Source organism: Miniopterus schreibersii (assembly GCF_964146895.1).
Source record: "Miniopterus schreibersii genome assembly, chromosome: 18".
Lineage (NCBI taxonomy): Eukaryota > Metazoa > Chordata > Mammalia > Chiroptera > Miniopteridae > Miniopterus > Miniopterus schreibersii.
The window spans coordinates 6,083,976-6,107,934 of record NC_138121.1 but is presented as its reverse complement, the minus strand read 5'-3'; the positions used below and the strand labels follow the sequence as shown (position 1 = coordinate 6,107,934).

General features: G+C 54.4%; 1 protein-coding gene across 1 annotated transcript; it reads left to right on the top strand.

Moving 5' to 3' along the window:
- Window positions 1-200: 200 nt before the first annotated feature.
- On the top strand, window positions 201-8,027 carry CEACAM16 (CEA cell adhesion molecule 16, tectorial membrane component; the record flags this gene model as incomplete). The annotated part of the gene is made up of 6 exons (XM_081119035.1): window positions 201-237; window positions 1,415-1,759; window positions 2,073-2,348; window positions 3,202-3,480; window positions 5,646-5,972; window positions 8,017-8,027. 6 exons carry the CDS (start codon window positions 201-203, stop codon window positions 8,025-8,027), a joined length of 1,275 nt encoding a protein of 424 aa, XP_080975161.1.
- Between the last annotated feature and the right edge of the window lie 15,932 nt (window positions 8,028-23,959).

The window sequence follows — 23,959 nt, the reverse complement described above, 5'->3', positions numbered from 1 at the left end:
CCACGCCTGCTCTGGTACCCAAACAGGGCCCCAGATCCTTGGTGACTCGATCCCTCCAAATTCAGGTGATCTCCCCCAGCTCCAAATCGCCGAACCCTCCCAGGTCCTGCGCCAGACGGAGCCAAGCCCCAACCAGGAAGGGCCTCGGAGCCTTGGGCCGCCAACGCCACTGTCTCCAAGAGCCAGGTTTGGGGCGAAAGATGGTGCTGACCGGGTGCAACTGGCTCCTCCTCAGCGGTGAGCGAGAAGGGTGCCCCCCAGAATCTCAGCCCCTATGGCCTCAGGGAGGGAGGGGCTCCCCCGCGGGAGAGGGAAGGTGTGAGCAGAGGTCCAGCATGCTGTGTAGGGAGGGCAGCTCTGCTCCACACAGGCACAGTCTGCTCTTCCAAGAGGCACCAGCATGGGCCGGGCCGGGGACAGCCACCCAGAGAGGTAGGCAGGGTGGACTTGGGAGATTTCTAAGACCAGAGCATGAGTTTGGGCGAGGCAGCCACTGTTACTCCTTTATTCACGTGACAAACCCTGGCCGAGGTCTGGAAGCTGAAGTAGGGTGAGTTCTAACCAGCAGCTCTGCCCCTCCCTGAGGACGTGGCTTTGGACAGTTGCCTTCCCCTTCTTGGTCTCAGTTTCCTCATCTATGAAATGGGCCTCACAGGGTCATTTAAAGGTCACCTTAAGCAGCATTTCTGTGCATCCTACGCACCTGGAGCTGTTCTGAAAGCTTTCTGTGTGTTAACAGCCACCCTCTGGAGGAGACCCACCCGGGGCCCCCACTTCCTAGACAAGGAACCTGAGGCTCAGAGAAGTGAAGTCACTGCCTGGGGTCACACAGCGAGAAAGTGGCAGAGCCCCTGAGCCCTCGCTCCTCGCCATGCCTGGAAATTCCCCGAAGCCAGGCCAGCGTGTGCATACTTTCATGAGAACTGCCTCGGCGACCCATTCCAGGGAAACGCAGTTCAAACCCAAGCAGCCCTGACCAGCTGGTCGGGTTTGGAGCTTAGCTGTGGGGTTGAGAAGAAAAGGGGTGGAGTAGACTAATTATGGGGAGGCAAAGGAATAGCACTGGACTGGGAGTCGGGGCCAAGGTTGGATGAGCCAGCCCGATCCTGTAAGACTCAGTTTGGTGACCCTCGCAACAGGGAAACCCACTGTGTCCCCTGAAATCTCAAGGTCCCACAGGCTGAGCGTGTGCTATGTCCTTGGCAAAGCCTTAGGCTAGATCCTCAGCACAACCCGTCAGATTCAATTCTCAGAACACACACCCCTGCCCAGGACTGAGACTCTGCACCTGGCTAGTATTTATTGAGCACTTACTGCATGCAGGGACACATATGGCAGGATCCCACATCTCCTCCATCAAATGGAGGGACCAGCCAGGCCTGCCTCATCCCACCCCTCTGGCTCCTTTCCTCAGCTGTGTTCCTGAGCACAGGGGCCGAGATCTCTATCACCCCCGAGCCTGACCAGCCAGCCGAAGGGGACAACGTCACACTGGCTGTCCACGGGCTTTCGGGGGAGCTGCTTGCCTACAGCTGGTATGCGGGGCCCACGCTCAGCCTGGCTTACCTGGTGGCCAGCTACATCGTGAGCACAGGCGATGAGACCCCTGGCCCGGCCCACACGGGGCGGGAGGTTGTGCGCCCCGACGGCAGCCTGGACATTCAGGGCGCCCTGCTTGGGCACTCGGGCACCTACATCCTTCAGACTCTCAACAGGCAGCTTCAGACGGAGGTGGGCTACGGACACTTGCGGGTCTATGGTGAGACACCCCCCAGACCTCCTCTTCCTCAGCCAAGCCTTCCTACCTCCTTTCCAATCCCTCTTCTAAAAAAAAAAAGAAAATTCTACAAAATTTAAAAACCATAAAAAAGACCTAAAACAACATTTAAAAAATACTCACCTCCTCCAGGATGGCTTCCAGAATTAGACCTGCCTTTTATCCCATTCTTTGTCACTCTGGCTGGGGTCACAGGGGCACCACCAGGATCCAGCCATGCCCCTCGCCTGGGAAGGGGGAGACCCTGGGAGCAGGCGGTGCCCGGCGCCCTCCCCCTCTGTCTCTTGCCCCACAGAGATCCTGGCCCCGCCCGTGGTCATAGCCAACAGCACGGAGCTGGTGGAGCGCCGCGACACCCTGCGCCTGCTCTGCAGCAGCCCCAGCCCCGCAGAGGTCCGATGGTTCTTCAATGGCGAGGCTCTGCCCATCGCCCTCCGCCTGGGCCTGTCCCCTGACGGCCGGGTGCTCACCCGGCATGGCATCCGCAGGGAGGAGGCCGGAGTCTACCAGTGTGAGGTCTGGAACCCGGTCAGTGTCAGCCGCAGCGAGCCCATCAACCTGACCGTGTACTGTGAGTCCTCCTGGCCCCGCCAGAGATACCCAGGGCCCAAACCTCGTAGGTGGGGAAACTGAGGCCAAGACAGGCGCCCAAGGGCATACGGTGTGTCAGCAGGTGTCCTGCGGTTAGGAACCAGGGAACCCTCTTAAAATGTCCTTGGCCCATCTCCTAAGGACTAACGACACTTTTGAAATGGCCCGATCCTCCAGTTTGTAGCAGTACCTGCAGGGAAGGGACAGCACAGCGACCGGTTTCTGAAAGGGAGGCGGGAAGCGAATGGGGGCTGGGGAGGGAGAGAAAATAAAACCGCTGCCAGGGGCTGTGGAGTCCGGAAAAGAAACCACTGAGGTACTCGGGGGGCCGGTGATGCAGAAAATCTTAGAACCTACAGGCTGCAGCCACGCACTGGATTCTAGACTCAGGATCCTGGTAATTCTAGAAGCGGAGATTCTTAGAATCTTAGAACCTGATTCTAAAATCGTAGAGCCACCCAGTCCTAGAATCTTAGAAACCTAGATTTCTAGACTCTCACAACCCAGGAACCTGAAACACCACTCTTGGGGCCTTGGCATTCTAGTCTTTTACAATGGCTTGTCAGAAACTGATCGCTTGGACTTCTTTATTTCTTAATGGAGCCATCGATTTCAAAAATATCTTGAAATTTAGTCTGGCTCCACACCTCTTTTTACAGCAGAGACCCTGAGAGCCCCTGAGAGGGAAAGTGGCTCGAGATCCTAGAGCGGGTTGGAGAGCCATGTGGCCCCAATATTCCCGGGGGCCCAGCCTGGTGGAGAGCCAGCCAGGGGTGCCCAGCTCTCCCCCCCCTCCCTCTACTGCCCCGTCTCTCTCACTCCTGCCCCCACAGTCGGCCCGGAGCGTGTGGCCATCGTCCAGGATTCCATCCCCCGCACGGGCTGCACCATCAAAGTGGACTTCAACGCGTCCCTCACCCTGTGGTGTGTGTCCCGGTCCTGCCCAGAGCCCGAGTACCTGTGGGCCTTCAACGGGCGGGCCCTGAGGAATGACCAAGACCACCTCAACATCAGCAGCATGTCGGCGGCCCAGGAGGGCACCTACACGTGCATCGCTAAGAACGCCAAGACCCTGCTCTCCGGATCGGCCTCGGTGGTGGTCAAGCTCACCGGTGAGTCGCCCAGCCTGGCCGCCGCCCCTCCCCGCGGAGGCCCAGTGGCCTGTAAAGGTCTGGCTGCGCCACCAAGAGTCAGGCCACCATTTACCCAGCTCGTGATGGGAAAGGGAGAAAGTCTCAGCCCTTTGGTTGGCCAAGCAACGAGGCGGCGTGTCAGGTGGACCCCTCTTCACCCAGGCGACAAAAGGAGACAGTTCATCCTGTCGCCTGGAAGACAAACGACAAATCTGAATCTCTTCCTTGAAGGGTGGCCAAGCGAGAAACGGGCCACAGGTCCCACACTGCCCGGCGGCAGAGTGGGAAAGCCTCCAGATGTCCCTTCGTGCGGGTGCCCCAGTCTTAATTCAGTCGCCAGCTGCTAAGGGGCTTGGTTCTTCAACGGCAAGGCCCTCCCCATCGCTGTCCACCTCGGCTTGTCCCCCACTCCCTGCCACATAGGCAGCTGAATTTCTGGGTGGCCAGGTAGATTGCCCAGTTATCTGGCCCAGATGACGGTGTGTGCACGCGCACACACACACACACACACGCGCACACACTCGGAAAATCACAGTCAGTTGCTGGCAAATGGAAAAACACAGCTGAGAGGCATTATCTTATCCTCAAACGACCTGGGGGCTGGGGGTAGTGCAGACACAGCTGGTGTTTTCAGAGCCATCAGGAACCTCAGGGGACCTTTTCTCATCCCCTGGGGATGGTGGCTTTGAACATTAGGGTCTGATTAATTCCGCCTTGGTTCCTTTCCAAGGGGCCACCATCCCCCTGGGACAGTGGGAACAGTCCTCCCCTCCCACCCTCTCCCCTCCCTCCTACTAACAGGCTGGGTCTCATCCAAAGGGTGGATCCCCTTTCACCCAAAGCAGAAATGACATCCCCAGAGGTAAGTGTACCTCCTGCCCCACCTGGGCCCAGGCAGCTGGTCTTGGCAGGAGACGGGGTGGGGGTGGGGGGTGGGCCAGATGACCTCAGGTGCTGCCCCCAAGCCCTGCCTGCGGGGGGTATCCCAGGTGTGCAGGTATGTGCAGGGAGTGGGTACAGTGCCCCAAACGGCCTCCTAAACTGCCAGAAACCCTGTGGCAGGTGCCAGGAAAGAGACAGAGGAAAAGGAGACATCGCCCTTCCCCCAACTGGGGCAGCTGCTGATCTGATGGAGGATACATGGTCTCTGCCCTTAAAGAGATGGTCCCGAACAGGGAAGCATGGCCTCCTCACTCAAGGAGCTGCTAGTCAGAGAGAAGAGGCAATGGACTTTCAAGCAGTGATGGAGGAGACCTGACTGACACCCACCCTCAATGAGTTTCCAATCAGATGGAGGAGACATAGTCCACACTTGGGGGATTTTCTATTCTGATGGAGGAGACATGGTCTTGAGGAGACATGGCCTTTTTATTTATTTAATTTTTTAGAATTCCTAGTCTGATGGGGGAGACACAGTTCCCGCCTTTGGGGTACTCCCAATCTGATGGGGGAGTATAGGCCTCCCACTTTCTAGGAATTTCTAGTATGATGCCCCAATCCAACTTCTGGGGTTCTCAGCCTGATTGGAAAGACCTAACCCGATCATCTAAAATTTCCAATCTGATGGAGGAGACATGGCCTCCGACCTTCTGGAATCTTTCAGCCTGATGGGAGACTATAGCCCCCACATTCTGACAGAAAAGACACAACCCGGGGTGCACAAATCCCAACTATCTGATGGGGGAGACACGGCCCCCATATTTTAGAATTTCCAATCTAATGGGGGAGACACGGTCCCCCATATTTTGAATTTCCAATCGTATAGGGGAGACATGGCCCCTATATTTTGGGAATTTCCAATCTGATGGAGGAGACATGACCCGATTCTCTAGGGTCTTGCACTTTCATGGGAGAAATATCCCCCAAAGGCTGGAAATTTTTAGTCTAATGGGAGAGAGATGGCCCCCACCCCCGGGGGCCTCCCAGTCTGATGGGGGAAGACTCGATCCCTGGCAGGCATTGTCCAGACACAAAACCCTCCACTGCCACACAAGTCACCTCCTTCCTCTGTCTCCTTCCCAGAGCCCTGCATGAGGGAGCGCCAGCCAGCTGGGGGAGGCATAGATCAGCCAGCTGGGGCGGGAAGGGGACACTCTACCCAGTGCAGGCCCAGCTGAGCCCGTGTCCCCTCACTCTCTCCCCAGCGGCCGTAGTCGCCATGGCTATCGTGCCCGTGCCCACCAAGCCGACGGAGGGCCAGGACGTGACACTGACGGTACAGGGCTACCCCAAGGACCTGCTGGTCTATGCCTGGTACCGCGGGCCTGCCTCTGAGCCCAACCGGCTGCTCAGCCAACTGCCGTCGGGGAACTGGATCGCAGGCCCCGCGCACACAGGCCGGGAGGTGGGCTTCCCCAACTGCTCGCTGCTGGTGCAGAAGCTGAACCTCACGGACGCCGGGCGCTACACACTCAAGACTGTGACACTGCAGGGCAAGACTGAGACGCTGGAACTGGAGCTGCAGGTGGCCCGTGAGTGTGCGCGAGGGTCGAGGGTTGGAGGGCCCCTCTCCATAGGGGGCTCCCGAAAGGGCGCTTTGATTCTTCCATAGGGCTGGGAAACATAGATCAAGGATGCGCATGCCTTCCCACCAGACTGCAAGAAGGGACCTGGCCTCCTCCATCTGACTTGGGGTTCCCAAATGAGCTCTTCTGCCTCTTCTGTCAGGCTGATGACCTAGTCAGGGGTCCATAGGTCTCCTCTCTCAGACTAAGGGCTACTAAAGGGGACATCTGTGCCTTCTCTCATGCAAGAGGGACACCAGGCTGGAAGTTTTAAGAAGGGGACGTAGCCTGAGGGCTGGTCATCCTTTCCCCACAGACGAGTGGACCCTGAAACACAGAAGATATTGCTTCTACCACCCTATTGTTTACTTCCTCCATCAGACTAGAAGTATAGAGTCAGGGTGGATCATGCCTCCCTCTTCAGACTCTCCTAGGCAATGGGGATCATGTCTCAACCTTTGCATTACAGTATGAATAAGGGCAGAATTTCTACCAGCAGAGGGTGGAATTTATCTCGCAATAGGGATAACCTACCCCGTTATGATGGAGGTTTCTAGGTGGTGGAAATTGTGTCTCCTCTATCAGACTGGGAATTCCCAGATGTTGGAGACTACGACTCCCAATCAGACTGACAATGTCTCCTCCATCTGACTGGGAGCTCCCAAGTGTTGGGGACCGTGTCTCCCCATCAGACTGGGAGTTCCCAGAAATCAGGAACCATTTCTCCTCCATCAGACTGGGAATTCCCAAATGTTGAGGACCATATCTTTCTCACCAGAGTCAGGGATCATGTCTCCCCCTTCAGACTGGGAGCTCCCAGAGTCAGGGACCATGTCTCCTCCATCAGACTGGGAGCTCCCAGAGTCAGGGACCATGTCTCCTCCATCAGACTGGGAGCTCCCAGAGTCAGGGACCATGTCTCCTCCATCAGACTGGGAGCTCCCAGAGTCAGGGACCATGTCTCCTCCATCAGACTGGGAGCTCCCAGAGTCAGGGACCATGTCTCCCCCATCAGACTGGGAGCTCCCAGAGAGTCAGGGACCATGTCTCCCCCATCAGACTGGGAGCTCCCAGAGAGTCAGGGACCATGTCTCCTCCATCAGACTGGGAGCTCCCAGAGTCAGGGACCATGTCTCCTCCATCAGACTGGGAGCTCCCAGAGTCAGGGACCATGTCTCCTCCATCAGACTGGGAGCTCCCAGAGTCAGGGACCATGTCTCCCCCATCAGACTGGGAGCTCCCAGAGTCAGGGACCATGTCTCCTCCATCAGACTGGGAGCTCCCAGAGAGTCAGGGACCATGTCTCCTCCATCAGACTGGGAGCTCCCAGAGAGTCAGGGACCATGTCTCCTCCATCAGACTGGGAGCTCCCAGAGAGTCAGGGACCATGTCTCCTCCATCAGACTGGGAGCTCCCAGAGTCAGGGATAATGTCTTCCCCATCAGACTAAGCATCTCCAGAGATCTGAGAGGCCATGTCCCAGAAGCAGGGCCAGGTTTCACTCATTAGACCAGGAACTCTCAGAGGCTGTGAAGTGGGTCATTCCCCCGACTGGAATCTTGCCTCCCCCATCAGACCAGACACTCTCAGAAGCCATGTCCCTGAGTCAGGGTGAGTGTCTTGCTCTCTCAGACTTGAAGCTTCCAAGATCAGGGACCCAGTCCCTGGCAGGCACCCCTAGACCCCCTCCTTCATCTACTCCCTCCTCAACCCCTGGTTTTCTGGGTCAATACTGGGGGGAGAATGCTGTCCAATGACAGCCGGCCACCCCCGATGAAGGCCCTGGATTCCCTTTCACCTGTCTCTCTTCTCACAGTCAACCTCTCTCCCTCGCACGAGGACCAACGCCACCTTCCTGAACCTGAACCTGGCACAGGCTGAGCGTGGGGCGGGTGGGGCCGCCGGGAGGCTGGGGGCGGGCAGAGGAGCAGGGGGGGTGGGGGCACTGGGGGCCTGGCCCTCTACCTCCCTGATGGCCTCCTCTGCCCCTCTGCCCCATCCTCCCCCACAGCCCTGGAGTAGCGGTGTGGCCCTGGACACCTCCAGCGAGAAGAGCTCTCCGTGCCGTCCCCCGCCTCCCCGAGCGAAGATCACCGTGGCCTCGGCCCTCTGTTCCGCTTCCACAGTAGAGTTAGAGCCGACAGGGCCCTGCTCCTTCACTGAGCTGTCGGAGAGCCACGGAGGCCATAAACGTCCTGGTTAACACAAGCGCGTGTCAGCCTCTCCTTCCACCATCGCCAACCCTGCCATTCCCTGGCAGCCCACTTGCTTCCGTTCCCACCCAAGGTTATTCTCTGGGGGCGTGTGTGCACAGGGGTGCCCAAATCACAGGGCTGCAACCCCCACTGCTTAAGGTCAGGACCTCAGGCCCTTCCCACGTCTCCCCAGGTTAGATCTGAGGGTCCTGTCTCCCAGTGGGCCAAAGACTACCCCTCCCTTGGACACCAAACAGAGCTGGGTGCTGTAGGACATGGCCCTCCCCCCTGTGCTGAACTTCAGTCCATCACCCAGGCCCTGAAGGAAAGCGGCTTGTGTGCAGGACACGCAATGACCAAATTTTTCAAGAGGAGTTCCAGCGCCTTCTGGCCCTCATCCATTTAACTAGATGCCCCCTTTGTGTCCTCCATGTCGTGGGGCCCCCTACCCACCCAGTGTCACTCTAGAACATCACCTGCACAACCCTAAAAACATCTCCCTCCTCCTCGAGCCACACAAAGGCCCAGTGAATAAGTGAATGCAAATGGGGCCGGGTGAGAATTAGAGATCAGGGGAGTGGGAGCCAGAGGGAGTGTGTGTTTTAACTCCTCTCACCAGCAGGGTTTGAGCCGCAGGCTCCACCCAGCCAGATGCCCACTAGAGAGAGGCTCTTGGTGTTGGTCAGAAATGGTGATGGGTTAGAAAGAGAGGTTTGGGTAGGAATGAAAAGGCCTAATAGAGGAATTTTGCAGAAACTTTCAAGACAGCCTTTCTGAGGATGGCCATGTTGAGTTGGGATGGTGGGTGGTAAAAGCCCCCCAGAATGAGTTATAAAATCTGGGTCATAACCTCACATTTGCCATGGATTCACTAGATCCTCAGTTTGTCCAGGGTGTGGACTTAAGGTAGACTAGAGTTTTCCCAGCCATTTTATTAGCCTCAGAGCTCTTTCTTCAAATGCAAGCTTACATGGTAGGTCAATATATTATTAAAATAGCAATACTATAAAAGTAGATATCAGGCCTGGCCGGGTATGGCTCAGCAGTTGAGCATCGACCTAGGATCCAGGAGATCGCCGTTCGATTCCTGGTCAGGGCACATGCCCGGGTTGCGGGCTCGCAGCCAATCAATGATGACTCTCTCATCATTGATGTTTCTATCTCTCTCGCCCCCTCTCCTTTCCTCTCTCTAAAATCAATAAAGATATATTTTAAAAAATAAATAAATTAAATTAAATTAGATATCAGTTTAAAATCTACAGCTTTTCCTCCTGAAAAATTTTAAATTTAAATAATGTTTAGAGGCCATTAAAATGCAAACTATCAACTAGAATCAAATGGCAGTGAAAAAACTATATATAGAAATCTGTGGGACATGGCCAAAGCCATGCTTGGAGAGGGAATGATAGCCTTAAATGCTTAACTGCATTGTAAGCAATAAAAGAGCTTCAAAGTGAAGCAAATAAGCTTTCCACTCAAGAAACTAGAAAAAGTCCACAAAATAAATCAAAGAAAAAATGTAAGAAATTGAGAACAATAAAAGCAAAAGTGGACGAAATGTAGAGTTGTCAATAAAACCTAAAGTGATTTTTCGAAAATGACAATAAAATAGACAAAATTTTTGCAAGTGTGATGAGAGACAGAGGAGACTAATATATGAAATAAAAGAGAAGCTGCTCTGGTTGAAGTAGAGGATCTGTCTGTCCCAGGTTGGATGCTCAGTAAATATACTTTGAGGGAAGAAAGTGTGGCAGGTTTGTGAATCGCTCCCCAGCAGCTACTCCCCTCTCCTCTTCCATGATGGCAGGCACTACCTACCATGAAAAAAGATGAGAACCGCCAGGTACTCACTTTCCCAGACTCCTTTGCAGCTACAGGTGGCCATGTGACCAATTCTGGCCAATGAAGGAAGGTGAGAGCCAAAAGTCCTTTCCACTGACTCTGTCCCCTGCTAGGGAGCACTAAGAGTTTGGAAGCTATTACCTAAATCAGTGGTCTCTAATAAGAGGTTTCCAGGCAACAGCACACCTAGAAACTGAGGATGGATTTGACCCTATACTCCCAACACTATTCAGCCCGCAAATGGGAAATGGGGTGCATCATCTCCCCACCCCTCCAAGTTCACATAAGAGTCAGTGACACATGTAGGGCTAGAGCCCAGCTATATCAGTTAGAATTTCTTTTTAGTGGCCAGTAGGAGAGACTGGAAATAACACAAGCAACAAAGAGAAAACTAACATAAGACGAAAGAGGAACTGGTATATGTAAGAGTAGCTTCCTTCTCTCTCACATAAAGAAGCGTTCATAAAAAAATTGTTCAAAGCTGGGACGGTGGCTCTGTGGTGTCATTAGGGACATAGCTCTTTCTATCTTTCTGCCATTGTTCTTAGCTTGGGGCTTCCATTCTCTTCATCACCTCATGGTGTAAGATGGTGGCTGGAGCTGCAGGCACCTCATCCATGTCCCAGGCAGGAAGCAGAAAGAAGGGGCCAAAGAGCAACGAGAGCCCCACACCAGCTTATGGACTGTGCCCCTTTTAGGGAACCTTTCCCAAAGTCCCAGCCTACAACTTCTACTTACATCTGATTGGCCAGCTCTTAGTCACGTGGTGATCCTAGCTGCAAGGGAGGCTGGGAAGCAGAGTCTTTTTCCTGGGTACACTGCCGCCCCAAAGAACACCAGGGTCCTGCTACCAGGGAGGACAGGAAGAATGGATCCCAGGTGGGCAGTTGGCAGGCTCTGCGACGCCAGAACTTAGAACTCCTGCCTCCCAAGCTGGACAAAATACCCTTTCTCACCTAAGCCCAATGGGAAGGAGCCGTAGCCACGGTAGCGGGGAACTGGGAAAGACTGGGGCTGCATTCAGCTGGGTCTTGCTTTGTGCTCTGCAGAATGAGGCCAGCGGGAGGGGTGCAGGGAGCAACAGAGGAGGCAGCTCAAGTTTCTGGGTCAAGCCAGATCCTGTATCCTTAGGGTGTAGTGGTTCAGATGTCCCCAAAACCAAGTCTCCCATCTCTCTAGACATCTCTGGGCTCCTTGACTGAATCCTCCAGGCTGTCCAATTCCCTCCTTTCACAGAATAACCACAAAATAATAATAGCTCCTGTATCTCAGGCATTGATTTTGTCAGGCACTGTCTCAATGAATTCCTACAACAACCCTTATGAGTAGTTACTGCCAGTTCCTCCTTTTTATAGGGAGGAAACTGAGGCACAGGCCCCAGTTTCCACGGCTGCTGTGGGGAGATGCTGGCTGGTGAGTTCCCCTCATTCCTCAGCAGAGCGGGTGGTTAGGGACACAGGCTAGGAGCCCAGAAGGAGCTGAACTGGCCACTCACCGCAGCTGAGGGCACTGCCTTTGCTCACCTGTGAAAATGAGGCAATAATCGTGGCCATCACCCTGGCAGGTGTGGCTCAGTTGGTCGGAGCATCGTCCTGTGCACCTAAATGTTGCCGGTTTGATTCCCCGTCAGGGCACATGCCAGGGTTGCGGGCTCAATCCCTGGTAGGGGGCGTGCAGGAGGCAGCTGATCAATGTTTCTCTCTCCCTGTCCCTTCCACTCTCTTTCTAAAAAATTAATAAAAATATTTTACAAAAATAAAAATAAAAATAAAAATAGTGCCCACCTCCTAGTATTGTTGAAAAGATTAAATGAGTCAATACAGCAAAGAATCTAGCACGCACATGCTTGGTAAAGGCCTTTGACCCCCAGTGAGGTGTTTGTTAGCTTTTGGCAACAGGCAGATAGAAAAACCAAAACCCACCATCTTTCTGCAATGCTTCCTTCCTGGGGGATCTAATTAACCCTATCGCACAGGTTCGCCTCCTTATGAAATACATGCTGTTCTTGAAGATTGTAATTGCTGAAAACGCCTTACAAGAAAAAATAATAAATGTGTATGAGCTTTTATAATCACAAAGCTAATCATCTCGGGTTCAGGGGTAACATGCTCTGAGCACAGATTCTCTAACTTGTTCCTCATTCTTTTGAAAAGAGACCGACTTCCCCCAACCTCCTAGCTGCCAATTAAAAAATACACAGGGCCCAGGAAATCTGCTTCTCCAGGAAAGGGACCTGGAAGCTGAATTTTTAAAAGAAATAGCCTGAGTGATTTTTGTCAGCTGAAGTTGGGGGACCCAGGTGCAGAGACTGTTTGATAGAAAAAGGAAAAGAGGAGGTGACTTGCCCAAGGTCACTCATTCAGAAAAGTATGGGGCCAGGAATTAGCCCAGAGAGGGGCGGGAACTGGCCCAGCATCACAGCAGGTTTCAGACTGAAGGCTGAGCCTTGGGCCCTCCTGTGACCCAGGAGGCTGATAGCGGCTCCCCCGGCTCCCCTCAAAGCCACAGAGCTGGTGGTGCCGGGGGCCCTCTGATTCCAGCAGCCATGCCTAGGAGCTAGTCTGGGCCTCCAGGGCAGCCTGGGCCTCTCTCTGCCCCATTCCTCCCCTGTCACCTAGATGCCTTTTCTCAAGTAACCCTTCTGCGGGGGGAGGGCAGGGAGTAGGGGCAGAAATGACCTTGAGGCCAGAACGCACAATGGTCCAGTCACTGTCTGGAGCCCTGCCAGGGAGAGGAAGGAAATCTGCCCTGTTTTTCTCCCCCGGGCTGGAATGTTGATTCAGGATGAAGAGAGGGGAGGAGGGTGAGAGAGGCAGGAGGAGGGAGAAAGTGGATAGAATGAACAGGAAGGGGGAAGAGGGGTGAGAGGAGATGGGGGTGCCTGGCACCAGGGTGCCAAGGCCAGACTTTGGGAACCAAGCAGGGAGTCCGGCCAGCTCCAGCCTGTCCTGGCGCACAGTGAGGAGCCCAGAGAGAGCATCCCGGCCCCACCCCGTCGCCCGAGATTGCACGGGACCAGGGCAGCCAAAGGGCCTCACCTGTGCTGCTGATCACAGGCAGGAGCCCCCTGAGTTCCCACAGTGACCTTCAGGAGCAGGTGTCAGCCTGGCGGTTCCTCAGAAAAAGAAACCGAGCCCCCCCCCTTCCCCAGGTAAGGTCACATTTCTGGAATTATCTCCCTTTTGAATCACAGTTCATACCCTTCTGCTCTTACTCCACTCCAGCCACACTAGCCTCCAGGCTGTTGTTTGAACAAAAGCAACTCCTGCCTCAGGGCCTTTGCACTAGCCTTTCTTTCCCTCTGCCAGGAATGTCCTTCCCCTAGATCCCTGAATCACTCGGCTCAGGCCTGTGTTCAAATGTCTAGCCTTGTTCTTTGTAGCACTTATGACCACCCGGCTCGGTTATAGCTTCCTTTCCTCACTTTACTATCTGTCTTCTCCGCCAGACTGTGAACTCCGAGAGGCAGGAATTTTATCTCTTTTGCTCACTGCTGGTGTATCCATCACCTAAATCAGTGCTTGGAACACAGTCCGTGCTCAGTATATAGTAGAAGTGCTAGTGATGATAAGGAGGCGCCCTACAAGCTAACAAAACACGTATTTCAGAGCTGTTATATTATTTATTTGTAGACCGCTGCGTAGCAAATTACCCCAACACTCAACAGCTTTGCTGTCTCAGGGTTTCTGAGTCACGGGCCTGCAAGCTTTGGGCCTGAGCGCCGCCATCCCGAGGCTGCAGGCCGCAGGCTCCGAGTGGGGGAGGGGAGGGAGAGTTGGCAGCCAGCGTGGACTGTGGTTTTCACCCACCTCGAGGGGCCCCTTATCCTCTCCCCCAACTTCCCCTCCCGCCAGGGCGGAGCCGGCCTTGTTTGCTTCCCTCTGGCTATCCGTTTTATGATGGGGAAGGCTGGTTTTCCCCTAACCCAGCGGACATCTCTTCCCTCTGCCAGTCCCTGACCCTCCCTCCTTGGGAAGCCCCGCCGGCCTCCTAAAATGTCCCAGCAGGATGGGGCCCCTGCCACCTGTTCATCCAGCCAGATGAACCCCAAAAGGGGAAGTGGATCACCCACAGTCACCCGGCATGTGGTCAGCTGAGGACTTCAGGGTCTCATCTCCTCGATGCCCCACCACAGCCCTGGGAAGCTGGGGAGGAGAGACCAATTCTTTCCACATTTCACATGAGAAAAGTGGGGCCCCTCCTGGAGCCCCACTCACCCAAGGTGCTCCTTGAATGGGGAAGTTAGGATTTAAGCCCAGGTCTCTGCTGTAAGCTCTGAGGAGAAAGCAACGCGTAGGCAGAAGCGAGCCCTGTCCCCGCAGGGCCCAGTATCACAGACAGTGACAACCCAGCATGGTCAAGGCTGAGATGAGGGAGCCCAGGGTGGGTAGGGGAACACCTGGCCCAGCTGGGGGTCAGGGAGGGCTGGATGAGTGGGAGTTAATAGGTGCAAATGTTTCCAGGGGCCCTAGCCAGTTTGCTCAGTGGTTAGAACATCGGCCGTTGGCCTGAAGGGTCCAGGGTTCAATTCCAGCAAAGGGCATGTACCTCGGTTGCAGGCTCAATCCCCGGCCCCAGTCAGGGTGCGTGCGGGAGGCAACCTAATCAATGTGTCTCTCACACTGATGTTTCTCTCTCTCTCTCCCTTCCTTTCTCTCTGAAAATCAATGGAAAAATATCCTCAGGGAGGATTCAAATAAATAAATACATAAATAAAAATGTTTCAGGGAGAGGGAACAGCATGTGCAAAGGCCCAGGGTGAAGAGGGAACTTGGGGGCTTCTAAATCTGACCGTGACTCTCCCCTGATTAAACTCTCCTATGGCTGCCCTTGCAAACTCTTTAGCCTGGCATTCATTCATTCACATTCATTCATTCAAATAAACGAACAACCCGTGGAGTATGTTAGTGTCAGGCCCTATGGCAATAGAGTAGTGACTACAACAGCCCTGCAGGACTGTGACCTTGACCTAGGGAGTCAGGTTGGGGCTCTGGAGGAGGAGACATCTACTCCAAGACCTGCGGGAAGACTAAGAGAGATGCTGGGGAAGAGACAGGGAAAGGTGTTCCAGATGGAACAGCCTGTGCAAAGGCCTAAAGCTAAGTTCTGAGAATGACTTGCTCCAGAAACAGCTCACTGCTCGGCTGAAGCACAGGGCGCTTCGGCAGAGGCGAGAGAGGCCAGCTTTGTCGCCTGTGTGTGCACTTCCTCCCAAGGCACTGGAGAGGCAGGGGTAGGCTTGCAAGTCAGGAGAACACCCCCCGCCCGCCTGCCACGTGGAGGATGCGTGTAGCAAAGTCACAGAATCACAGGTGGGTCTGGGGGAGAGTGAAGGGGGGACTTGCATCCAGGTCTTCTGGGAGCTCAGCTGTCCCGGTGCTCTGATGGGAGGCCTGGCCCACAGCGACACTAGGTGGCGCCAGCACACCACCAGCCAGGCTTGAGCCCCCGAAAGAGGGGTCAGGCTGAGCCCAGACTTCCTGCCCCGCTGGGTGCACAGGAGCAAGTTCCCCCTGCCTGCTGCCTTTCTGTCCCTTGGTCCTGGCCCCCTCCGAAGCTGGGATGTCAAGCATACAGGGGCACTCCAACCCCGGCCAAGAGCTGGCTGGGCTGCAACAGGCGTGTTCTTCATCTCTGGTCACCTTGGAAGCTCAGGCTGGAGCACCTTGTGTCCCCCTTCAGACTAGAGCTACCTGTCTCCTCCATCAGACTGGAAATCCAAACTAGAGGCTTGTTCTATGTCTATGGAGCTGGCACTTATCTTCTCTGTCTGGCTCCATCAGACTTGGTGAGGGCTCCTTATGGTCCCTCCCCAGCAGGCTGGGGCTCCTTGTCTCCCCCATCAGGCTGGGGAAACTTTTGTCTCCCCGTCAGACATGAGGGAAAGAGTCCTCCACCCTAGCAAAGCTTTTCTGGACCTTCTTCAGTCCATGGAAGGAGCCTCACCAGGTTTACCAAGAGGGAAACTGAGGCACAGGGGAGCAAAACAGCAGGGCCCTGGCAAGCTGAGATATTCCCCTTCCCTCTTTGTCCCCCTCTGCACCTGCCCCCACCCTCCCTGCGCCCTGGGTAACTCCCCTGGCACCAGGAGTAGGGGAATTCTGCCCAACGGGCCTCTGCGTGCTTGCTGCTGGTGGCCCAGAGTTAAAGTCCTAGGCTGGGCTTGGGGCTCAGGGCGGGGAGGGAGCAAGGAGTGGCGGCCTTACCCCACCCGGGGACTCCCAAGAGGTCATGCCCTCAAGTCTGGGAGGGTGAGGGATGGGCAGGGCCCATGTCCCTTCCTCGAACAGAGAGGTGGGGTTTGGGTTTGAATCTCTCAGCTTCAGTTCCCGACTTGTGGCCTGGGTCCTGGAAACTGGCCGCTTCTCCAAGCCTGTTTCCCCAGCTGTGGAACAGGGATTCTTCTCTGGGTGGTTGTGAAGACTCGCTGAGTTCATGCAGGAGAAACCCTTTGGACAGTGGCCTGGGAAGTCAGCGTGGACCCCTCCATTCCCCTCCCCCAGGGTTGCCTCCTCAAGCTCTGAAATTGACCCACTTCCCTTCCCACCTGCTCCTAACCTGAGCCACCTGCTCTCTTGCTGGGCAGCTGGTCTCCCTACACAACCCTGACATCTGCTCAGAATCTGCTATGGCTCCCTGGTGCCCTCAAGAGAAAGCCCAAGGGCTGCACGACAGCCACAGGCCTGGCGGGCACTGTGCAGCCTGACCACTGCTTGTCTCCTTTCCGTTTTCTAAGAGATCCTGTGCTCTCCGCCTCCAAACACATCCTCACCCACTTCAGGCCTCAGCTAAAACAGCAGGGCCTCAGGGAGTCTTCCCTGATCTCCGCAAACCAGGCCTAGTCCTCTCGTTCCTCCTTCTCCTGGTCCCCTGTACCTCTCTGCTCACTCCCTGCCACGGGTAGGAGTAAGATTTACTGGGGCGTCTACCTTCAAAATAGCCTCTGAACCCAGCCACTTGTCAGCTCAACTCCCCACCTGGGTCCCGCCACTATTGCATCACCTACAGCCCAGACCATGTGGTCACCTCCTCACTAGGCTCCTAACCTCCACATGCAGCCAGAGGAACCTGTTAAAACCTAAGTCAGATCACAGCCCACCCCTTTTCAGAACCCTCCATGGCTCCCATCTCCTTCTGAGTAAACGCCAAAGCACCTGTAGTGGCCCACAAGACCCAAACGATCTCCTCAACACACACCCCCATCTCCTGCCTACTCACTCTGCTCCAACCATGTTCGCCTCAAACACAATTCAAACCACCTCAGGGCTTTTGCACATGCTGTGCCCACAGCTAAGAACACTGTTCCCCAGATGTCCGCATGGCTCCTGCTCTCACCCCCTTCATTCACGTCTCTGCCCAAATATCGCTCTTTAGAGGGCCTTCCCTTGGCCACTGGATTTCTTTTTAAAGATTTTAAACCCCTCCCCACTCTCCTCCCCCCAGTCCCTCGCTAGCTTTATTTTTCTCTGCAACAAATACGTGCCACTGTGTCTACTTTCCTTGTTTTACTCACAGTCTGTCTCCAGAGCTGCACTCTGACTTCCCAAGGGCAGAACCGTATTTGTTTACCATCAGGGCAAGGCCTGAAATACCTGTTGGTGGAGCGAATGGATTGTAGGTATTTGTATCAAAGAGGAAAGACGTTCACAAGTCTCAAAATCCAAAAGGCACAAAATGGAAATGATAGCTGCCTACCCGCCGCCACCCCGCTGCTCGCCCCCTCTCCAGTCCTGCTCCCCCTCCCAGTTTCGCTCTGTTTTATTCTAGAAACAGTTTATACACAAACGAGAAAATAGATACGCACACTCTTCCCCTGTCCCCTCTTTACGCCAGTGACACCCCTCTTACCCTGTTCTGTATTTCCCCCAGCAGTGCATCTGGGAGATCACACCCCATCAGCCCAGGGAGTCCTTCCTCATTCATTCTTTCTTTAAAATCCCCACCCAGGGATATGTTTTTATTGTGTTTTGGAGAGAAAGGCAGGGAGAGAGAGAGAAACATCCACGTGAGAGAGGAACCTTGATCGGTTGTCTCCCGTGCTCTCCCTGACCGGGGATTGAACCCACAGCTTAGGTGTGTGCCCTGCCTGGGAATCGAACCTGAAACCTTTCGGTGCACAAGGCGACGCTCCGACCAACTGAGCCACACCGGCCAGCGCTCATTCTTTTGGTTTTTTCAGCAGCTGCTTGCGTGGTGACTAAGGTGGAGAGACCTTTTGTCGCAATCTTTCTTCCAGGAGCCGTGTGGCTCAGCGGCCAGGGGCCCAGACCTGTCTTTCCGGCCCAGGTCCCCAGAGCAGCTTTGCAACCCCGGCTGCTGGTGGCACGCAGCCCAGAGGGGCCCCCTGGGCAGACAGCTGGCCAGGTCCCCCAAGGTTAAACACACGCCCCTCCCATGACCCAGCAACTTCATTATTGGGAACTTGCCCAAGACAAGTGCACACCTCTGGTCACACAAAAACATGTCCGAGCTTGTCCACGGCAGCCCTGTTCGCAAGTGCCAACAACTGGAAACATGCCAAACCTTTTCCAGCTGGGCGACGGAGGAGCGAAGGGCGGGCCACCCACGCCGTGGAACATTATGCAGCAGTGAAGAGCGACAAGCTACAGATATGACAGCGGGGACACTTCTCAAGTGCATGCAGCTGAGTGAAACCAGAGTCGGAGCCTACCCTATTCCCTTGGTGAGACGCTGGGAAAGGCCACCCGGCGGGACAGAACGCAGATTGGCGGTTGCAGGGCTGGAGTGGGGGAAGGGGATGGTCGGGAGGCGGTGAAAATCATGCTTATTTGGGTTCCGGGGGTGGCCACGCAGCGGCACAGGTGTCACAAGCTATAGCGCAGTCCACCAAAAAGAGTGAGTGCGACTGCCTGTGAGGCTTCTGTTTGTTTTATGATTTTTTTAAGGCTACATCCTGTATCATCCCATTTCTAGGACATTCTGGGGGTGGGGTGAACACTATAGAGATTTTTTTATATATTTATATCTTTATTGATCTCAGAGAGAGGAAAGGAGAGGGAGGGAGAGAGAGAAACATCGATGATGAGAGTCATGGATCGGCTGCCTCCTGCACGCCCCCCGCTAGGGATCAGGCCCCCAACCCGGGCCTGTGCCCTGACCGGGCATCGAGCCGCGATCTCCTGGATCCCAGATGGATGCTCAGCCGCTGAGCCACGCCAGCCGGGCACTAGAGAGGTTTTTTTAAAAAACAGATCAACCCTCGGGGGCGTGGTGGAGGGGATCAGTGGGGGAAAAAAAGGGGATATCTGTTATACTTTCAACAATAAAGATAAATTTTTAAAGAAACAGATCAGCCCTGGCCAGGTAGCTCAGTTGGTTGGAGCATTGTCCTGTTATGCCAAGGTTTCGGGTTCGATCCCCGGTCTGGGCACATGCAGGGGTCAACCAGTGAATGCCTAAGTAAGTGCAGTAGCGGGTCGATGTTTCTCTCTCTCTCAAATCAATAACTTTTTTTGATTAAAATAACAAATCAGTGGCTGCCGGGGACTGGGAATGCGGAGACGGTTTGACTACAAAGGGCACAGGGGCAGGTAATATGGGGCGATGGAAATGATCTCTATCTGACTGTGATATGATTAGATGACTCTAAACTTTTATCGGAACTCATCCAAAGTTCACACTTACAATGGGTGTGTTTTATTGTAGGTGCATTGTACCTCAATAAAGTTGATTTTCAAATTTCACCTCCCCTTCCTCTTCCCTGGCTGAGTGACCTTAGGCAAAGCCCCTAACCTCTCTGTGTCTTGAATAAAGGAGGAGGGAGATGGGGGAGGAGGGAATTCGCATCCATGGTGGCTGCTGAGGTCTCAGGTCTCACGGTGGGTGCACACAAGCAAAGTTTACAAACCAAACAGGAGTGCCTTATGAGCCTTCAGGGTGGAACTGGTGACAGATTTGAGCTGCTGACAATGGCCCCTGTGTCTGAGCAGGGCAGGTCCCAAGCTGAGCACTGTCAGGCCTTACCTGAGTCCCCGAGTCCCTTTGAACCACTGGGCACTCCTTGGTTGACCTAGAAAAGCAAATAGAGCCATCCCTGGGCCCCAGAGGGATGGCATCAGGGGGCACAATTCAGAGCATTGTAAGTGAGCCTCTTTCAAAAGTCAGACAGGCCTGACAGACCCATTCCCTGAGGTCTCAACTGTTTGGGACAGTGTCTGTTTATACGCAGCAGTGACAACCCAGGGCCTGCCCTCACAGGTTCACACACAGGGGAGCCTGAGCTGCCCCCAGATAGTGACATCCCAGAATGGTTGGAAAACCCAGAGGGGACACCAGGCCCTGCCAATGGTGAGAAATCAGGGAGGGCTCCCTGGAGGAGAGGCTGCCAGAGCCTGGACCTGATATTTTTATTGAACACCTACTGTGTGCCCTGATTTAGATCTCAGAGCAAGAGGCATATTTTCTGAGGCTGAAGTTAAAGGGGCGTGGGTGGGGGCAGAGCGGGAGATAAGGCAGGAGGGAGGGTGGTGCCTGGTGCAGGGCCTCCAGACAGGGGCTGGACTTTCTCCCTGGACTTCTCCAGCTTCAGAATCCATCCACGTGCGCAGGAAGGCGGGAGGGGGGGGGGGGGAGAGTGGATGCCGCAGGGTGAGCAAGGCAGGGCAGCTCCATAGGGTGAGAGAGGCCTTGTTGTCTCAGTCCAGCCACGGAGCTTCCTTATTTTTACAATCCTGAGGCTGGGTTTGAGGTTTGCTGAGGGTGCATTGCTGTCACCCGTCAGTTCCTAAGACTCTCTGGCCTGATCAGTCATCGTTTCTTAAATTCTTAGTCTCTGCTCCTAAAACTCTACGATTACAAGCTTCTTTGACCCTGTGATTCCAAGCCTCATTCATTCAGTGAATATTTACTGAGGCTTTTTCCTGTCTTAGGTGCTAAGGATACAGAAAAGAACAAAACAGATGACATTCCTGCCGTAGGGAAAGCCACGTTTACTGAGTACACTGTGCGCCAGGCTCCATTCTAGAGGTGACCCTATCACTCGCTTAATCCTGACGTCAGCCCTCTGAGATAGAGACTTGTATTAGCCCCATTACACAAATGAGGAAACTGAGGCACGGGGTTCTAAAAGTCCAGGACTCTAGTAGAATTCTTTGCCCCGAAGAGTCTAAGGTTCTAGACTCTTTTGTCCTAAAGATTCTGTTACGCTTGGATTCAAGTGGACAAGGGACACCGGGGAAAGTGCCCAACCTCATTATTGGGCCAGGAATTGCAAATGAGAACCGCCATGGGACCCATGCACACAGCCCAGGATGACTCCTATTTTCTTTTTCTTTTTTTTTTTTTTAATCCCCACCTGAGGATATTTTTTCCATCGATTTTCAGAGAGAGAGAGAGAAACACCCATGTGAGAGAGACACATCGAGTGGTTGCCTCCCCCATGCACCCCGACCTGGGCCGGGGATCAAGCCTGCAACCGAGGTATGTGCCCTTGGCCGGAATCAAACCCAGGACCCTTCAGTCCGAAAGGCTGACGCTCTAACCACTGAGCCAAACTAACTAGGGTGTGACTCGTATTTTAAAAGTCTGGCCAGCCCTGGCCGGTGTGGCTCAGTCAGTTGAGCACTGAAAGGTCACGGGTTCGATTCCCTGGCAGGGCGCATGCCCGGGTTGCGGGCTTAATCGCCAGTTAGGAGGCAGCCGATTGACCTTTCTCTCTGTCTCTCCCTCCCTTTCTCTCTCTCTCAAATCAATAAAACATATTTTTTAAAAAGAGAGAGAGAGAAGAAAAATCTGGCCAGATCCAGTGCTGGCAGAAGTGTGGGGCAAATAGAACTCAGAGCGAGCCTCGGAGATGGGGGAAGTTGGTGCAGCGCATGGCACCCGGGCCGAGTCTGCCACAGCTGGCCGGGCACGCGCCTGTGCCCAGCACCCGCACTGGTTAAGGGTCGGAAACTGGAAAGCACTCGCGTGCCCATCAGCAGGAGGACGGATTCATAAACTGTGCCATATCTAGGCACAGCAACAGAAATGGACACACTCCAGTCGATGCTGGAATATGAATGAACTCGGATAGCATAAAACTGAGTGGAGAAGCCAGATCCAAGGGGTTGTGCTGTAGGACTCTCTTTATTAAAAACTCAAAATCGTAGTGGTCAGGTGTGTCTTCCTAGGTAGGAAAAGTATAAAGAAGAGCGATGAAGCACAAAAAAATATGGGTGACCTGGAGGGGAAGGCAAGGGGGGTGATCTGAAAGAGGTGGGGTAGCTCAGTTGGTTAGAGCATCGTCCTGATATGACAAGGTTTCGGCTTTGAGCCCCATGAGGACACAGACAGGATTAAGCAATGCATCGAACAACAAACCAGTGTTTCTCTCTCTCTCCATTCCTGTCTCTCTCTAAAATCAATAAATAAAAATTATTAAAGAAAAGAAAGAGACATGAAGGGGCTCCTGAGGAACTGGCAACACTCTTTATCTGAGCCTAACTATCCCTTTTACAATAGTTTGTGAAATGGAACATTGTATTTTATGCAATTCTCCACGTGACGTTTCATAATTTTTAAATATATTTTTTCATCCCATGTTCCCACATCTCTCTGTTCCTCAGATGGCTGGGTTCTCCAGGGGGCAAAGTTCCTGAGCCTGGAGACTGGAGGGTGCGGCAGGAACCCACAAGAGGAGAACTTGGGGTCTGAAACACACAATACAATTTGATTTTCCCAGAAGTGAGCAAATGTGCTGTGACTGTGTGACCACAGGAGGCCAGAGGGACAAGTTCAGAGGTGGGTAATGTCCAAAGGAGACACTGCCACCGCCTCCTGCAGAGTATGACAGTAAGAGCTCCCATTTCCCGGCCTCCCGCCAGCCAGCCCAGAGCCAGGCCCTGCGTGCGGGACACAAGCTCGCCAATGGCGCCAGCCCCGCGCTGCCCGATGCAAACCGAGCCTGCCCAGGGTGGCTGCAGCTGGCGGGCAGCAATGCAGGGGTGGCTCCTGAATTTCCCCCGGATTCCAAGAGATGGGGTAGTGGAGACACGCCCACCTGGTCCTCACTCTTGTAGGCAGGTGCTGGCGGGCAGGGATGGCCCTGACTGGGGCAGCGCTTGGGGGACCAGGGAGGTGAGTCCAGTGCAGCCCAGGCCCAGATGAGGAAGGGCCTGGCGTGACCTCGGCTTTCCCAGGAGCCTAGGGGACTTTTGCATCTGTATTTTTAGGTTCTGGTGGCCGCAGTGGAGGTTGTGGCCTCGGGCTGGGGAGGCACAGACTTCCAGGGAAAAGACAGGCTTTTCAGGTAAGGTGCTGTCCCTTCCTTGGGGCTGGGCTCTGTGCTCTGGTTCACTGGGGTGGTTTGCCCCAGCTCAGGGAGTGACTGGGCTGATGGCAGAGGCGTGCTTCCCCAACTTAAGGCCCAAGAAGCAAGCACTAAACTTATGAAGGAGGCAGGCAGGCACCGGCTAGCTCCTGGGTAACTCATAGCTCACACTTTCCTACTGGGGTCAAGATCATCTCACTCTCAGTGTCCCCAGTGTGATGATTGATTCAAGCTACACAAGTCAGTGAGCTAGTCTGAGGGAGGAGGCAGGACCCACACTCACCCTCGGGGAGCTTTAGCATGGATGGTAGAGGCATGCTTGCTATCTCCGGAAGCTCTGGTCTAGTCTAATACTCATCCCAATGTCTCCTGAGAGGGGCACAAAATTGTCCCCCTCAATTGAGAGCCACTCTCCCAGACCCACGAGGGAAGCCCCTGCCTCGTCTTCAGGGAACTCCTGGTCTAGGGAGAGGCCTGCCCCAGCCGCCCACCCCAGGGAGTTCCCAGTCGCAAGTCCAGCTGGGAGAGCATCACCCACAGTTAGAGATCTCTAATCTGTGGAGAAGACACGCCCTTGTTCTCAGGGAGCGTCTGATCTGATGGAGGAGGCAGAACCCAGTTCAGTCCCCGCAAGGAGTCCCTAGGAT